This window comes from Musa acuminata, chromosome BXJ3-2 (genome assembly GCF_036884655.1).
Source record: "Musa acuminata AAA Group cultivar baxijiao chromosome BXJ3-2, Cavendish_Baxijiao_AAA, whole genome shotgun sequence".
Lineage (NCBI taxonomy): Eukaryota > Viridiplantae > Streptophyta > Magnoliopsida > Zingiberales > Musaceae > Musa > Musa acuminata.
In genome coordinates, this window is record NC_088350.1 from 7,055,176 (window position 1) to 7,073,824 (window position 18,649).

At 38.3% G+C, this 18,649-nt stretch overlaps 1 protein-coding gene across 1 annotated transcript; it reads left to right on the forward strand.

Annotated features, from left to right (window-relative positions):
• The first annotated feature begins 16,914 nt into the window (after window positions 1-16,914).
• On the forward strand, window positions 16,915-18,111 carry LOC135630717 (NAC domain-containing protein 89-like). The gene has a single exon (XM_065137875.1). It carries the CDS (start codon window positions 16,915-16,917, stop codon window positions 18,109-18,111), a length of 1,197 nt encoding a protein of 398 aa, XP_064993947.1.
• Window positions 18,112-18,649: the final 538 nt, after the last annotated feature.

The window sequence follows — 18,649 nt, forward strand, 5'->3', positions numbered from 1 at the left end:
TGGGCGGTTGCACCGTCCAGCACCCGAGCGCTGGGCGGTGGCACCGCTTGGCTGGGCGGTGGCACCGCCAACATCGGGAATATAAGAGAATTCAAATTTTTGGAGCCCAAATTTGAATCCTCTTGAGGCCTATAAATACCTCTCAAGTCTCAGCTAAGAAAACAACTTCTTGAGCAGCAAGTGATTAAGAGAAAAGTCTTAGAAGAGTCTTTGCTAGTCTTGTTTTCAATTTGCTAGTGTTCACCTCCTTCTTTCTTGCTGAAAATCTGTAAGAGAGTGAACCACTTGTAAAAGTTGTAAGAGGGGTATTTACCCTTCCCTTTCAAGAGATTTGCTAGTGGAAGGTGGGAGCCTCATCGAAGAGGGGCCTCGCAAGTGGATGTAGGTCATTTGACCGAACTACTGTAAAATCGGCGTAATCTCTGGTTTGCATTTACTTATTGTCATTTATATTACTGCAAACCATTTGCACTTTAATGCTATACTGCTTTGTCTCCGTCTTACTTATCTCTTCAAGTTAAAACGCAATCGAAATGGTTTTAAACGAAAACGTTGCTTTTATCGTACGAAGTTTCCGAAAAGTGTTTAAATCGTGAAAAGTTTATCGCACTTCACCGCTGCACTAATTCACCCCCCCCTCTTAGTGCCGCTCTGATCCTAACAATTGGTATCAGAGCCACGTTTTTCTACCTTGGTTTAACACCCAAATAGAAATGGCTCTTTACGGCTTTCAAGAGGGTCACTCTCTCATTTGTCCTCCCTTTTTCAATGGGACGGACTACACTTATTGGAAAACTCGAATGAGAGTTTTCTTACTTTCTTTGGATTTGAATTTATAGCACATAGTCGAAAATAGATTTGAAATGTCTTCTCTTCCAATGAACCATTGGAATGATTTGGAGAAGAAGATGTTTTCTTTAAACGCAAAGGCTATGAATGCCTTATTTTGCGCTTTGGACAAAAATGAGTTCAATCGGGTTTCTTTGTGCGAAACGGCTTTCAACATATGGCACACTCTTGAAATCACACACAAAGGCACTTCTAGAGTCAAAGATTCAAAAATCAATATTTTAATGCATGATTTCGAGCTTTTTCGAATGAAGCCAAGCGAAACCATTGTTGACATGTACACCCGTTTTACGGATGTCGTCAATGGTTTACAAGCTCTTGGCAAATGTTTCTCGAATTTTGAACTTGTTAGTAAAGTTTTACGATCACTTTCTAAAGCTTGGGAATCAAAAGTAACGGCAATACAAGAAACAAAAGATTTAAATATTTTTCCACTTGAAGAACTTATCGGCTCATTGATGACATATGAAATGGTGCGCAATGCACATGATGAACACAATCAACACTTGAACCACCTTCCAAAAAATAGGAAGGATTTGGAACTCTGGACAAATGAATACCACTTAAGCGATGACTCAAGTGATGAGGACAATGATGAACTTGAATTTTGGACACCAAATCTTAATAAGTTCATTAAACAAAAATCTAAAATAAACAATGAACTTGAACGGAGGAAGAGGCCAAAGAAGAGGAAGGCAACCAAGGATGAATCAAAAACTTCCAAAGGTGAAACGGCGAATTGGGCTTTGACGGGCTTCGACTACAAGGTAAGTAACTCAACTCTCTTGAATTATTTTGAAATTACTTGATGTTTTCCATGATGCATTTTCTCTTTTCTTTTGAATAATTATTTTTCTTAAAAATTATATGTTTTATGTTAATAGAATAAAATATTAGATTTAAATAATCATATATATGTGCTTGAGAAGCAAGAATGTGTATTTTGATGATTTCTATATTAACCTTCAATGATGATGCATGATTTTTATATGGAAGGCTTGATGATTTTTTTTAAACCTTGTCTTTGGTTTTCAAACATGATGTATGTTTTTGACATAAGAACAAAACTTGAGTATGCTAATATAAAGTCAATCACATAAATTAAAACTAAAGAAGTTTTAATTATCTATAAGAATCATTCAAAATTATGTTCAATAAAACCATTGCATAATGATGTAATGAAAATATTAAAAATTTTGAAACCATGTTTTAGTGTCATGCATAATGATCATGCTTAATAAATTTTGAAATTATGCATATGAATCCTGTGATTTATGGATTATTGATTTTTACCATAATGAAAGTGCCTTATTAATCTTTGTTGTAATAAATCTTACACTTTCGGTTTTAAATATTATAAATGTTTTTATTTGGTATAAGTGAAATAAAATCATATGAATTGAAACAACTAAAAAGAGGAAAATATTTTTTCCTTAAAAAATTATTTTTCTCTATCCTATTGATCTTGATGTTTATTATGATAAATCTATGTATACCATTTTGAATCTCTTGAAAGTAATGTTGATATTTTGATGATTTTGATGATTTAAATTTGAAATGAGTTTTATCAAAATCATGATATTGATTTCTTGGAATAACATGAGATTACCTTTGATGATCATTTTGATTCATGGAATTTTGGATTCATGACTTGGTCTTACATTTGTTTATGAGATGGTTGAAATCTTTGTACGTTTGAATTCTTCCCTTCTCCTTTCAATTTATGCATGTTATATGTTAAAGATTTAAAACCATGTTTTGGTATCATGCATATCTAAGAAATATTGATGTGACAAATTGAATAAGTTGAAAATGAATGATGATTTTTCTCTTGAATATAACTTGTGATATTTTTTATATAAATCATCATTTTGATTTCTCGACATTCGATACATGAGATTTTATTATAAATCAAAATTTCTCATTAATCGATCTTCTACGATTTTACTTGCTATTCTCTTGAGAGGAGATTTTCTAAATGAATCATGATTTTTCCTTGTGAGTTCTTGGAGTTATTACTTGATTTTTCTTTTAAAACAAGATCTCTTCTTTGTACTCCTATGATTTTTCTTGATATTTTATTTAAAGAAGATATTTACTATATTAATCATGTCTTTTGGTATTCAAATGATTTTATCCTTCATGACATGATTTTATTTAAAGAAAGAGCTTATTATTTTGAACATCACAAGCTTGCCTATCTTAAGAAACAAAAATTGCAAAAGTGCTATCTTGCCTATCTCAAGAAGCAAAACTTGCAAATTGCACATTGCAATACGAAGCAAGAATTATGAGCTTACACAAGAAAGCTATCTTGCATTTGCTTTCGAAATTTTTGCTAGCTTGTATATTGTGAAACTTACATATCGTAAAAATTACTAGCTTGTAGTCTAAAGAGAAGCAAAAAGTTGCTATCTCAAAAGAAGCAAATGTGCTATCTTTCCTATCTTAAGAGGCAAAAATGCTAACTTGCACATCTAGCAAAACTTAACAAATTTGCATATTTCAAGAAGCAAGAGTTGCTTTCTTGAACATCTCAATATTGCTCGCTTGCATGATGTAGAACTTACTATCTTGAACATTACCAAAAGTGCTATCTTGTATGCTGTAAAACTTGCATATCAAAAACTTGATAGCTTGAATGTCCTAAGTATGATGCATTACTTGCTAAATTTTCTAGCTTCAAAACTGCATGATGATAAAACTTAATATTATGTTTTTCATGCAATGAGTTGAACTTATATTACAAACACAAAGAATAGTTGTACTTCTCCTTTTTGTTGATGACAAAGGGGGAGAAGTATGTTGATGACATGATATGCATAAGTCTATGCATGAGTTTATAATGACGTGTTGCAAGTATTCATGATGAATATTGCAATAACTTGAATTCAGTATGAATTCAAGGTTCTATCAATATGGCATATTGATAGGGGGAGTTTGTTTAAACTCCAAGAGTCAAGTTTAACTCCGTCATCAATTGGTTGTCATCATCAAAAAGGGGGAGATTGTTAAATCTCGTATTTTGATGATGAAACCAATTGATAATTATGTTTATGTTTAACTGTATTTTGAGTGATGCAGGTCTACTCGATCAGGATTAGATAATTAAGGCAGGAGGAATTGACGTTGCGTCGGAGGAGATCACATTAGGATATTGGATGGCAGAAGGCTTCGGACGTCGGGCATCGTGCCAAGAGCGGAATTGCACCAAGGATATCGGCGTTGCGGAGGTCAACCGTTGATTGGGTAACAAGCCGCAAGAGAGGACGATCGGCCGAAGAATCGGACGAAGCGCCAACCAATGACGTGCCGGGCAATTGGGCCCGAGTTCGGACTGGTTTGGGCCAAGTTTGGAGCCCAACCAGTGAGCTGATTTAGCCTAGGCGGTGGCACCGCCCAGCACACGTGAGCTGGGCGGTGACACCTCCTGGGCTGGGCGGTTGCACCGTCCAGCACCCGAGCGCTGAGCAGTGGCACCGCCAACATCGGGAACATAAGAGAATTCAAATTTTTGGAGCCCAAATTTGAATCCTCTTGAGGCCTATAAATACCTCTCAAATCTCAACTAAGAAAACAACTTCTTGAGCAGCAAGTGATTAAGAGAAAAGTCTTAGAAAAGTCTTTGCTAGTCTTGTTTTCAATTTGCTAGTGTTCACCTCCTTCTTTCTTACTGAAAATCTGTAAGAGAGTGAACCACTTGTAAAAGTTGTAAGAGGGGTATTTACCCTTCCCTTTCAAGAGATTTGCTAGTGGAAGGTGGGAGCCTCATCGAAAAGGGGCCTCACAAGTGGATGTAGGTCATTTGACCGAACCACTGTAAAATCGGCGTAATCTCTGGTTTGCATTTACTTATTGTCATTTATATTACTGCAAACCATTTGCACTTTAATGCTATACTGCTTTGTCTCCGCCTTACTTATCTCTTCAAGTTAAAACGCAATCGAAATGGTTTTAAACAAAAACGTTGCTTTTATCGTACAAAGTTTCCGAAAAGTGTTTAAATCGTGAAAAGTTTATCGCACTTCACCGCTGCACTAATTCACCCCCCCCTCTTAGTGCCGCTCCGATCCTAACATTGGACTCATCTTCTTCGGACGTGCTTGAATCATCCCACGTTGCCTTGAGCGCCTTCTTCTTTGATATTCTCTTTTTGGCTTGAGGACAATCCTTCTTATAGTGTCCCGGTTTTTTGCACTCATAGCAAATTACTTGGTCCTTCTTGTGTTCAAATTTATTTTTGTATCATTTTTAAATTTGTTCTTTCTTAAATATTTTTTAAATTTTTGAGTCAAAAGTGCAATGTCATTGTCACTGTCCTCATCACTTGATATTCCTTTCAAGTGGTCTTCTTGTGATGTGAGTGTCATATCCTTCCTATTCTTTGGAAGGGGGTTCTCAAGCTCGTCATGAGCTTGACATGTCATTTCGTAGGTCATTAGAGACCCAATAAGTTCTTCAAGAGGGAATGTTTTAAGGTCTTTGGCCTCTTGAATTGCCGTAACTTTTGGATCCCAACTTTTAGGGAGGGATCTTAAGATTTTAGTTACTAATTCAAAGTTAGTAAAATCTTTACCAAGAGCTTTGAGTCCTTTGATGACATCCGTGAACCGGATGTACATGTCTCCGATGGACTCACTTGGTTTCATTCGGAAAAGTTCGTAAGAGTGCACAAGGATGTTGATTTTGGACTCTTTCACTCGGCTAGTGCCTTCATGAGTGACCTCAAGAGTTCTCTAAATATCAAAAGCCGAATCACAAATTGAAACACGATTAAATTCATTTTTGTCTAGTGCACAAAATAAGGCATTCATAGCCTTTGCGTTTAAAGCCAAAACCTTCTTCTCCGATTCATTCCATTCGCTCATCGGAAGAGAAGATTTTTGAAATCCGTTTTCAACAATAGTCCAAAGCTCGAAATCCATAGAAATGAGGAAGATCCTCATACGAGTCTTCCAATAAGTATAATCCGACCCATTAAACAAGGGTGGACGTGTGATAGAATGACCCTCATGTATGCCGGAGTAAGCCATCTCTCTTGGGTATCAAACCAAATGAGAGTGAGCCTAGCTCTAATACCAATTGTTAGGATCGGAGCAGTACTAAGAGGGGGGGGGGGGGGGGTAAATTAGTGCAGTGGTAAAGTGTGATGAACTTTTGACAATTTAAACACTTTCGGAACCTTCGTACGATAAAAGCAACGATTTAAACAATTTGAAACCGTTTCGATTGCGTTTTAACTTGAAGGGATAAGTAAGACAGAGATAAAGAAGTAGAGCATTAAAGTGCAAATGGTTTGCAGTAATATAAATGACAATAAGTAAATGCAAACCAGAGATCACGCCGATTTTACAATGGTTCGGTCAAATGACCTACATCCACTTGCGAGGCCCCTCTTCGATGAGGCTCCCACCTTCCACTAGCAAATCTCTTGAAAGGGAAGGGTAAATACCCCTCTTACAACTTTTTACAAGCGGTTCACTCTCTTACAGATTTTCAGCAAAAAAGAAGGAGGTGAACACTAGCAAATTGAAAACAAGACTAGCAAAGACGTTTCTAAGACCTTTCTCTCAATCAATTGCTTCTCAAAAAGTTGTAATCTCAGCTGAGATTTGAGGGGTATTTATAGGCCTCAAGAGGATTCAAATTTGGGCTCCAAAATTTAAATTCTCTTTGGGTTCCCGATGTTGGCGGTGCCACCGCTAGACCCTTCGGTTCACTGGTTGGGCTTCAAATTTAGCCTAAAGCAAGTCTAATTTTGGCCCAGTTGGCCCCTAACCAGGATATAGGATTATCTCTTAATACTAATCCTAATTACAAGTTAACTACATAACTAAAAACATCCTAAGTAAGTTTTCAACCGCGAACGTCGAGTCTTGTTCCGGCGAGCTTTCCGACGAACTTCTTCCGACGGACTCCCAGCAAGCTCCCGATCTTGTGATGACTTTAACGAGTAGCCGAGCCTTCCCGGTGATCTCCATGAACCTCCGACGATCTCTTCGGCGAACTTCCGAAAATTCCGACAGGTTCCCGATTTCTTCTCGGTTGGTTCCGGCAACATCTCCGACGATTCTTCGGACTTTTAAACGTCCATCGAACTTGACTCCAGTATTCTTGCTTTGTGTTTTCTAGTTATCGTAGTTAATCCTGCACACTTAACTCAATAATATGGATTAGATCAATTAACCCATCAATTGATTTTATCAACAAAATCCGAGATTCAACAGAATTGAGGGGTATTTATAAGCCCCAAGAGGATTCAAATTTGGGCTCCAAATTTTGAATTCTCTTGGGTTTCCGAGGCTGGCGGTGCCACAGCCTATCGGTGGCGGTGCCACCACCTGTCAGTGTCTGACAATGTACTGGCGGTGCCACCGCCGGACATCTCGGGTCCTGGGCGATGCCACCGCTCAGTCCAGCGGTGCCACCGCTCACTTCTTGGGTTCAGGGCGATGCCACCACCTACACTATTTCAGCTCACTAGTTGGGCTTAAAACTTGGCCCAAACCAGTCTGAACTCGGGCCCAATTGGCCCCTACTTGGGTTATAGGATTAACACCTAATCCTAACCCTAATTAACGTGCTAACTATGAATTTAAAGACATTTCCTAAGCTATTACAAAGTCCGCAAGTCAAGACTTCTTCCGGCGAGCTTCCGGTGAACTTCCGGCGGTCTTCCGATAAACTCTCAGAAACCATTCTGCGGACTCCCGGCAAGCTCCTATACTTCATGATTTGATTTTGGTGAGTCCCAACGAGCTTCTTCGGCAAGCTCCGATCTTTCTCGGCGAGCTCCGCGAACTTCCAACGAACCTTCCGGCGAGCTTCCGAAAAACCATTCGGCAAGCTCCCTACTCATTCTCGGCTAGTTCCAGCAGCATTCCCGACGAACCTTCGGACTTCTATCGAACTCTCAAACTTGCAACGAATCCTTCGTGCTTGACTCCGGCACTTTGTTTCGCTTTATGTCTTCGTCGTTATCGTAGTTAATCCTGTACACATAAGCCAAAACTTTACTCCGATCTAGACAACTATTACAATGCGAATTGACATTCTATTGCCCGACACGTCATTGGTTGGCGCTTCATCCAATTCCTCAGTGCATCGTCCTCTCTTGCGGCTTGTTGCCCAATCGGCAGTTGACATCCGCAACCCCGATATCCTTGGCGCAATTCCGCTCTCCTTGGCCCGATGCCCGACGTCCGAACCCTTATACCATCCAATATCTTGATGTGATCTCCTTCGGCACAACGTCAATTCCTCCTGCGTCAACTGTCTAATCCTGATCGAGTAGACCTACATCACTCAAAATGTAGTTAAACATCTAAACACAATCAATTAGTTTCATCATCAAAATCCGAGATTCAACAATCTTCCCCTTTTTGATGATGACAACTAATTGATTACTAACAGAGTTAACCTTAACTCTCTGGAGTTTAGCCAAACTCCCCCTATCAATATGCCTTATTGATAGAAACTCTTGGATTCAAGAATCCAAGCAATATGTCATCATAAACTTATGCATAACATGTCATGTCATCATACTTCTCCCCCTTTGTCATCAACAAAAAGGGAAAGTTCCTACTCTTATGTGTTTAGAGATAAAATGTTCAAATCATTGCATGATAAACATAGTATCAAATTTTATCATCATGCAACCTAGCAATTAAAGATGTGTAAGTTTTAGCATGTTTGCTTTTCTTGAGATAGCAACTATTTGCTTCTCTTTAGACTATAAGCTAGCAATTTTTATGATATGCAAGTTTTACTACATACAAGATAGCTTTTCATCACAACATATAAGCATAAAAGCATAGCAAGATTCTTAAGTTCAATCATGGCAATTCAACACTTGCTTCTTGTGCAAGATTGCACTTTGCTTTTCTTTGCATTTTCTAACTAGCAAAAGCTTTCTCCCCTTTGTTTTTGTCGAAAAGAAGGGAAGAGTACAAGCTAACCAGCATTTGCATCGAGCTAGCAATCTTTCTCCCCCAATATCATTGCCGAAAACAAGGAGAGGAACCAATGATTTAGACATTTACATAAACTATGAATTTGCATTAATCAATATTTCAATCATTACATGATACATACAAGACAACAATGCAAAGAAATCATGTCATGAAAGACATCAATTGTTAAACATGATATGATAATAGTCTCAAATTTTTCAATTTGCGATACATGTGATACATTGCGATACACTAAAAAATTTAATGCGATGCTTTTAAGGATACTAACCTATTTTTAATACAAAGCATGGCAAGAGCAATTATATTGCAAGTTTTCTAAGTTCTGCATTTTTTTGCTTCTTTCAAGATAGCAATTCTTTGCTTCTCTTTATATATTGCAAGATTTGCAATTCATTGGTAGTGTTCATGATAGCAAGTTCTTTCAATGAAATGATCGAGCTAGCAAATTTTTCTTCCTTTGAAATATGCAGGCTAGTAAACTAACTCCCCCTTTATCATTATCGAAAAGAAGAGAGAAATCAATGGCTAAAAAATTTAATCATTATACAAGCCATATTACAAAATCATGTCATAATATCAAGAAAATTCAAGAAGGACATGATTCATTTGACAAATCTTTTTAATAGAGCAAAAGAATTATACAACCAAGGATCATGATTAAAATATAGTAATATCAAGTCATGATTCACGATTCATCATTAAACAAATTAATTTTCAATCATCACATAAGGCATTTAAAGAATTTTTGAAACATAGGAGAATGATCAATTTAAGCATGCAATGTTTCAATCAAATTTAAGTCATGAATACCAATACTTTCATATTGTGAGTATCAATTCATGAATACCAAAAGATATTATTTGTGATTCCAAATTTGCAAGATCAAGATTATGATTTAGATAAAACTCATTCAAGTCAAATCGTTAACATGAAACTCATAATGAAGTCATCAAAATCAATTTCGAGATTCATAAAATATCATGAAATCATTAATCTCGATCAGATGGGAAAGGTATTTTTTCAGTGATTCATTTTCATCTAAGCATGCCTTAGTCTTTATATGCCAAATCAAGACAAGCATGAAAGTTCAAGACGTAAAGACAAAATCTTATAAAACAACTCATCAAGCAAGATTTTAAACATCTATTTTCAAGCCATATAAAGAGTAAGTCAAGGATTCAATTATCTCATGTCATGAATTCCAACAGGCATCTCAAATTATCAACATCACATTAAAAAGATATTACAAAAAGATATATCGATAAGTGATTCATTTGTATCATTTCATTCATTCGGAAGATTCTCCTCTTTGGTAAATAAATCTAGGAGAACAAATTGAATTAAAGGAGATTTAACATTCAATAAATTCATACATGACAAGCATAGATTTATTGAAAAGACAATAAGATAGAGGATCGCATTTCATTTTTATAAATTTCAATTCATGTGATTTGCTTCTTATAAGCATGCCTTTACCTTTAATAAAATAAGTGTCAACATTTAAGACGGAAAGGTAAAAAACAAATCATCAAGCATGATTCCATGATAACATCCTTTTAATATCTTGATATTCATCATCAAGTATAATTTCAAAAAGTATGTTGAAGAGAAATCATTAAGACCAAATGCATGATACACTCATTTATTTTCAAAATATTCATCATGTTTATTTTCATGAGATTCACAAGTTATATTCAAGAGGAAAATCATCATTTATTTTCAACTCATTAAATTTATCAAATCAACATTTCTTAGATATGTATGATACCAAAACATGGTTTCAAATGTTTAACATATAATATGCATAAATTCAAAAATTGAAAGGAGAAGGGAATAATTCAAAGGTACAAAGATTTCAACCATCTCATAAACAAATGTAAGACCAAGTCATGAATCCAAAATTTCATGAATCATAATAATCAAAATGATCATCAAAGGTAATCTCATGATATTCCAAGAAATTAATATCATGCTTTTGATAAAACTCATTTCAAATTCAAATCATCAAAATCACTTTTATGGTTCACAAAATTCATAACATAAGTAGATTCATGATTTCATTGATAATATATTTTTCCCTTTTTTTTAAGTATTTCATTTTAAGTGATTGATTTCATGTTAGCATGCTTTTTCATTTATGTTAAATAAAAACATGCATCAACGTTTAGGATCGAAAAATGAATTTCGATCAAGAGAATCCGAAAATGAAATTTAACACTTTCATGCATTCGGACATGGTATTGCCATATGTTTTTCAAATACACTCATGAAAATAACACATGCTTATCATCATGTATATTTTCATGAGATTCATAAGATTGGTAAAATAAATTCATTAATCTCAATAGGATAGAAAATTTATTTTCATTTCATACAATTGATTTCATGTGAGGGTATTCAAGTCTTTTGTGAAAACATGTATCATCATTTAAAATCGAAACATAAGTTTCGTCATGAAACCGTCAAGACCAAACACATCATGATATCACATCTATCATCAAAAGACTATCAAGAAATTCATACATAGATGTACATGCACTATATCATCTTAATATGTCATGAGAATATCATCTTAATTAGTCATAAAAACGATTAGACCAAAAACATGTTAATCTAAAATGAGAGTTTCAAATGAACATTTACTTCAAAAACTCATGCATGACATAAAATCATCAAGATACACATGCATGGATTAATCCTAAGTATTATCACATATCATATAATTATCATCCCTAATGTTGCATACATCATTCAACATTTCAAAACATAACATGCATGAAATCTTAGCAATATACTTTTCATGATCAAATTTTTTATTTTTCAAATATGCTAAAAAGAAAAACATGATATAATTTTTGAAAAATAATTTTTTATTTCGTATTCCTACTATCTAAATTAAGCACTCATGGAAAACTTCAAGTAATTTCAAAATAATTCAAGAGAGTTGAGTTACTTACCTTATAGTCGAACCCTGTCAAAGCCCAATTTGCCATTTCACCTTTGGAAGTTCTTGATTCATCATTGGTTGCCTTCCACTTCTTTAGCCTCTTCCTCCATTCAAGTTCATTATTTATTTTAAATTTTTATTTAATAAACCTATTAAGATTTAGTGTTTGAAGTTCAAGTTCATCATTGTCCTCATCACTTGAGTTATAGCTCAAGTGGTATTCATTTGTCCGGAGTTCCAAATCCTTCCTATTCTTTGGAAGGTGGTTCAAGTGCTCATCGAGTTCAAAGTATTCCAAAAGTGTCATTTTATAGGTCATTAACGACCCGATTAATCCTTCTAATGGAAAATTAATTAAATTTTTTATCTCTTGTATTGCGGTTATTTTAGGATCCCACCTTTTTGGAAGGGATCTTAAGATCTTGCTTACGAGATCAAAATTCAAAAAGGATTTACCAAGAACTCTTAGATTATTGATGACATCCGCGAAATGGGTGTACATGTCGCCTATAGTCTCGCTTGGTTGCATTCGAAAAAGCTCAAAATCATACAATAAAATGTTAACTTTCGAGTCTTTGACTCTACTAGTTCCCTCGTGCGTGATTTCAAGTGTTCGGCAAATATCAAAAGCCGTTTCGCACGTAGAAATCCGATTGAAATTATTTTTGTCCAAAGCACAAAATAAGGCATTCATAACCTTTGTGTTTAAAGAAAAATACTTCTTCTCCAAATCTGACCATTCGTTCATCGGTTTAGAGGAAAGTTGAAAACCGTTTTCAATAATATTCCATAAATCCAAATTTATAGAAATCAAGAAAACTCTCATTCGAGTTTTTCAATAAGTGTAGTCCAATCCGTTAAACAACGGTGGACGAACAACCGATAAACACTCTTGAAAGCCATGAAGAGTTATTTCTCTCGGGTGTAAATCCGAAATGAGAAATACCGGGCTCTGATACCAATTGTTTGGAGTGGAGCGGCACTAAGAGGGGGGGTGAATTAGTGCAGCGGATTAAAACTTGTAAGTTTGAAACCGAATTCGTAAATACGAGGAGATTTCGTTTCGATAGTAACTTGAGTAGATGAAAACCGAAAGCTTGCTGCAATATAAATAATGGTTTTAGAAAAGTAAATACTCACACATTCAAGGAACACATCAATTTAAAGTGGTTCGATCAAAATAACCTACATCCACTTGCGAAGCCTTCTTCAACGAGGCTCCCAACTTCCACTAGCAAATCACTTTGAAGGGGAAGGACAAATACCCCTCTTACAATCTTCTACAAGTGGTTCACACTCTTACAAATTTTCAAAGAGAAAGAGGGAGGTGAACACTCAAGCTATTGAAAACAAGACTTGATAAAGACTTTGCGAAGGCTTTATCTCAATCTTTAACTTCTCAAAGGTTGTAATCTCAGTTGAGAATTGAGGGGTATTTATAGGCCCCAAGATGATTCAAATTTGGGCTCCAAATTTTGAATTCTATTGGGTTTCCGAGGCTGGCGGTGCCACCGCTTGTTAGTGTTTGACATTGATAGTGTACTGCCGGTGCCACCGCCCAGTCCAACGGTGGCACCGCTGGACCTGTCGGGTGTTGGGCGGTGCCACCGCTCAGTCTAGCGGTGCCACCGCTCAGTTCTCGGGTTTTGGGCGGTGCCACCACCTAATCTAGCGGTGCCACCGCCTGCACTATTTCAGCTCACTGGTTGGACTCGAAACTTGGCCCAAACCAGTCCGAACTCGGGCCCAATTGACCCCTACTTGGGTTATAGGATTAACACCTAATCCTAACCCTAATTAACGTGCTAACTATAAATTTAAAGACATTTCCTAAGCTATTACAAAGTCAGCAAGTCAAGACTTCTTCCGGCGAGCTTCTAGCGAACTTCCGGCAATCTTCCGATAAACTCTCGGAAACCATTCTACGGACTCCCGGCAAGCTCCTAGACTTCACGATTTGATCTTGGCGAGTTCCAACGAGCTTCTTCAGCAAGCTCCGATCTTTCTCGACGAGCTCCGCGAACTTCCAATGAATCTTCCGGCGAGCTTCCGAAAAACCATTCGGCAAGCTCCTTACTCATTCTTGGCTAGTTCCGGCAGCATTCCCGACGAACCTTCAGACTTCTGTCGAACTCTTGAACTTGCAACAAATCCTTCATGCTTGACTCCGGCACTTTGTTTCGCTTTATGTCTTCATCGTTATCGTAGTTAATCCTGCACACATAAGCCAAAACTTTACTCCGATCTAGACAACTATTACAACGCGAATTGACATTCTGTTGCCCGACACGTCATTGGTTGGCGCTTCGTCCGATTCTTCAACGCATCGTCCTGTCTCACGGCTTGTTGCCCAATCAGCGATTGACCTCCGCAACCCCGATATCCTTGGTGCAATTCCGCTCTCCTTGGCCCAATGCCTGATGTCCGAACCCTTATGCCATCCAATATCTTGATGTGATCTCCTCCGGTGTAACGTCAATTCCTCCTGCGTCAACTGTCTAATCCTGATCGAGTAGACCTGCATCACTCAAAATGCAGTTAAACATCTAAACACAATCAATTAGTTTCATCATCAAAATCCGAGATTCAACAGATTTGGCAATAGGCTACAATAGAGGACGATGCGTTGAAGAATCTGACGAAGCGTCGATGGACCAATGACATGCCGGACAACATGATTCATACTTAGTAATAATTTTCTAGATCGAAATGTGTTTTTACATATATAGTATTAATTACGATAGCAAGGCATAAAGTAAAATGAAGTCCCGAAGTCAAGAACATGATTTCATTGAAAGTTCGAGAGTTCGTCGGAAGTCCAGACGTTCGTCGAAAGTCCAAACGTTCGTCGGAAGTTCTGCAGGAACCAGCCGAGAAGTCTTGGAGCTTGCTAGAGAAGCTCGTAGGAACTCGTGAAGAAAATCGTCGTGAAGTCCAAGAGCTTGCCGGGAGTCCGCTGGAACATTGCCGAGAGATCATCGGAAGTTCGTTGGAAGATCGTCGAAAGCCTGCCGGAAGAAACCAAGGCTTATGGACTTGTTTAGCTTAAGTATGTCTTAGATTTTGTAGTTAGCATATAATTTGGATTGGATTTGAGCCAACCCAATTATGGGCCAGTTGGGCCCAATGAAAGGCCCAAATAGACCCAAAAAGTAACACCGTCATGGCACAGTCTTTGAGACTATGTCAGGTGGTGGTACCACCAGTTTGGGCGGTGGTACTGCCCCTAGCAAGGTGCTAAGCGATGGTACCACCCAGTGGCCCAATACCAAGTAGTGGTACCACCCAGTGCAGTGTCAGTGTTAGACTGACACTGGCGGTGGTACCGCCCAGCACAAGCGGTGGTATCGTCTGGACCTAGGAAACCCGGGATGAGATGTTTTTAGGCTCCAAGTTTGAATTAACTTGAGGACTATAAAACTCCTCTCATCCTTGGTTAATACATACAAGTACAGAGAGTTTAAAAGTGAAGAAACGCTAATGCTATCACTTAAGTAATCCCCTCCTCTAGTCTAAGTCTAGAATTCTTTTTAGGATGGGTGTGTGCGCCTATAAAGGTTGTCTCCTAAACCTGTGAAAAGGAGAAGAGGGGTATAAAAGGTGGGTAGTCTTTGCCTATTGAAGGATGACCGATAGTGTATGCCGGTGGCCTCGACAGAAGAGGAATCGTCGGAGTGGATGTAGGTCACGACGACCAAACCACTATAAAATTAGCGTGTTCTCTAGTTTACATTTATATTATTGTCATTTACTTTACTGCAAACCATTTTACTTGCTTACTGCCTTCAATATATTTACGGATACACATTTCAAGTTAAGTTTCCGAAATCGGTTTTCAACATACGAGAGATTTTATAAAACCGACATGATTTTACCGCTACACTAATTCACCCCCTCTTAGTGCCGACTCTTTTCCTAACTCTGGTGCCACAAAAAATGATCAAACAACTTTTCTGGTACCTCATTATTATGTTAAGACAATTTTTTTTTTTTTTTTTAGACAATGTGATAAATTTCGCTCGAACTTTTATATCCTTTAAATTTGATCACTATTTTATTTTTCTAGCGAAATAGTGTTTATGCAACTTATATAGTGCTATATTATTTTTTAAGTTAAAAATTAATATTTTTGAATGGTGCATTAAAATCATACGAATTTTTTACTTTCGATAATATTTTTTATAGTCACGTTTGTTTCTAAAACAACATTATATGACTTCTCTAATATTGAATCATTGTGTTATGCTAGAACTTTTTGTTTTTTAATGACACAATAATATATCACAAACTTTCCACTTTCGATATTTTTTTTCACTATCACGCTTTTTCATAAAACAACCTTCATACCATTTTTCCCATGGTACATTATTTTGTTAGTTTAAATTCTATGTTTTTTAAATAGTGCTGTAAAATCGTACCAACTTTCAACTTCTGACGCTTTTTTGCTGTCGTATTATTTTAAAATAATATTTGTATGACTTCCCATGCAGTACTATTGTATGCTGTAAGAAAACTATATGCCACATATCATATAAGAAAATTATAAAAATATCTATAATTTACTTTTTTATTCTATATAATACACTAAATTGGGTCGATGGAGCTATAATTGATTGGGCAGCTCAGAATTGGTATACCGAATTGGTCCTAACGAATTGTGTCATCCAATTGAGTCCAATAATCAGTTCAATCAATTAAATCAGTCAAACAAAATAGGATCAAGATTGCCGTCAAATTCAAGGTCAAAATTTGGGTTGGGTCAACTCGGCCAATCGCACCGAAGAAATTTCACGAGGCCGACTACCGGCTATTTCCACGGCGTCATCTCCGCCCAACATCGCAGAATCCTCACCGGCGACCAGCACCCTGGCACTGCAGCGCCGTGCGCCGCCTGCCAGCAAACACCTCGGCCAACATCGCCTGCGGCGACGCGGCCTCCGTCGACACAATATCCGATTTCATGACTGTGTTTCCTAATTCGAATTAGGAAACACAGTCAAAATTAACGACCCCTTTCTCAGACTCCAAATCGGATATCATGGTTTCCTATTCCGAATCAGACAACGTAAAGAGTTCTTATATATACTATTGTGCCCTCTAAGTTCCCTTCACCGGCTTGGAGAGAAGTAAGCACAAGGTATGTTAATGGCGGAAGAAATCTACGAAGAGCCTTCCGGAGGATACAAGTTCACACCAACGGATCGCATATTGATTGTGGAGTACCTTCACAAGAAGGCCAATGACGCTCCCGTCCCTCTCGACCTCATCCCCGAAGCAGACGTCTATGCTCGAGAGCCATGGTGGCTGAGCTACGAGTTCGAGTACGCTGCGGAGAAGGGCGAGTTCTACTACTTCACCAGGATGAAGCGGTCCAACGCTTCCAACGGCAGGCTGAGCCGCATCGTCGGCGGGTTCGGCCACTGGAGAGCGAGCATCGAACGGAAGAGTGTCACCGACGAGGAGGGTCGCGTCATCGGGACTCGTATGGGTTTCAAGTTCTTCGTAGATGTGATCGATCGCCAAAGCAACAAGAAGAGGACCACGGGCACCAAGTGGGTCATGTACGAGTACAGGCTTTCCGGCCATTTGGCCCATACGCGTGGGGACAAGGAGGTGATCTTGTGCCACTTCAAGCCGTCGGGAAGGGGCATCTTCAGCATCGGGCGGCAGCCTACCAATCAATACGAACTGAGCTCGGGGTGGCATAGCGAGGAAGCCTATGCCGGCACAACGCATGGTGTTAATCCCAGCAGTGACACCATGATCAAGGCGGAGGAGGCTGGCGGTTTCGCAGCTGCATCTCTCGCTGCGACGCCGCTGGGGCAGCAAGCAGGATACGAACACGACCCCACGCCTGTGCAGCAATCACTGCTGCCCTTGAGCGCCGCCGTGCCACCCTACGCAAGATACGAATTTGATGACCTGCTAGAATCGATTGTGGATAACACCAGCAAACCTAATGTGTCAGGGCCGGTCATGCAAACTGCAACGGCAGCTTGCTATGACCGCCGCCGTCCGTTGTCTTCTGCGCAAGGCTGGCTGGCCCAGAATCCCTTGGTGGAGGGGAACAGCACGCCGTATCACGAGGATTCACCCAGGAAGAATCTGACGGGCAGCAGCAACAGTGGATGGACTCTGCAACAGAGCGGACAATCACAATTTTCTTGGGTTGAAGACAGCAGACACTGCTTTCGAAGCCGCCGTATTGCAGAGTGGAGTCAAGTGCACTTTGCCAATCCATCTGAAACAAGCTACAACAATGGGCAACCAGTTCTGACTAGGAGCAGCAATAAGCAAGGGTCACCGGAGCCAACCGTCTTCAACGACGACTCAGGCACTTGAGGCACACAAACCATATGCATCACGAGAGAGAGAGATGGTATTGCTTCCTGCAGGAGTTACGTTGTCTTCTTCTTTTACGCGTGTGTTTCGCGTGATATAAAATAATTCCACTCCGTACGATGTTCACAAACATCTGAAATAATATTTGGTCATACAGTTCACAGAAACAATAATTCTATTGGCATTTCGTATTATGTAGCAATTATTAAAGATTCTAAATATTCATAAAATATGATAGTTGCATACCCAATATACTATTAAATCAGAACCCACACGAGTGTGTCATACACACCCATTCCTATGCTTAGATCAAGTTCTCTAACTGATCAAAGACGCTTTTGCTGAGTCTAGATCAAAACCAATATCAGCCATTAAAGCAAGATATGGCTCACTAAACCAAGTCAAATGTCAACTGCTAAAGCACCAATCCCAACCATAGAAGCAAAGGGCGACTTATCCATGTTAGCTTCATATCAGCACACCACTTGATTAAATTCTAATTCAAGTAGGACTCAGGCCTCAGAAAAAAATGGATGGC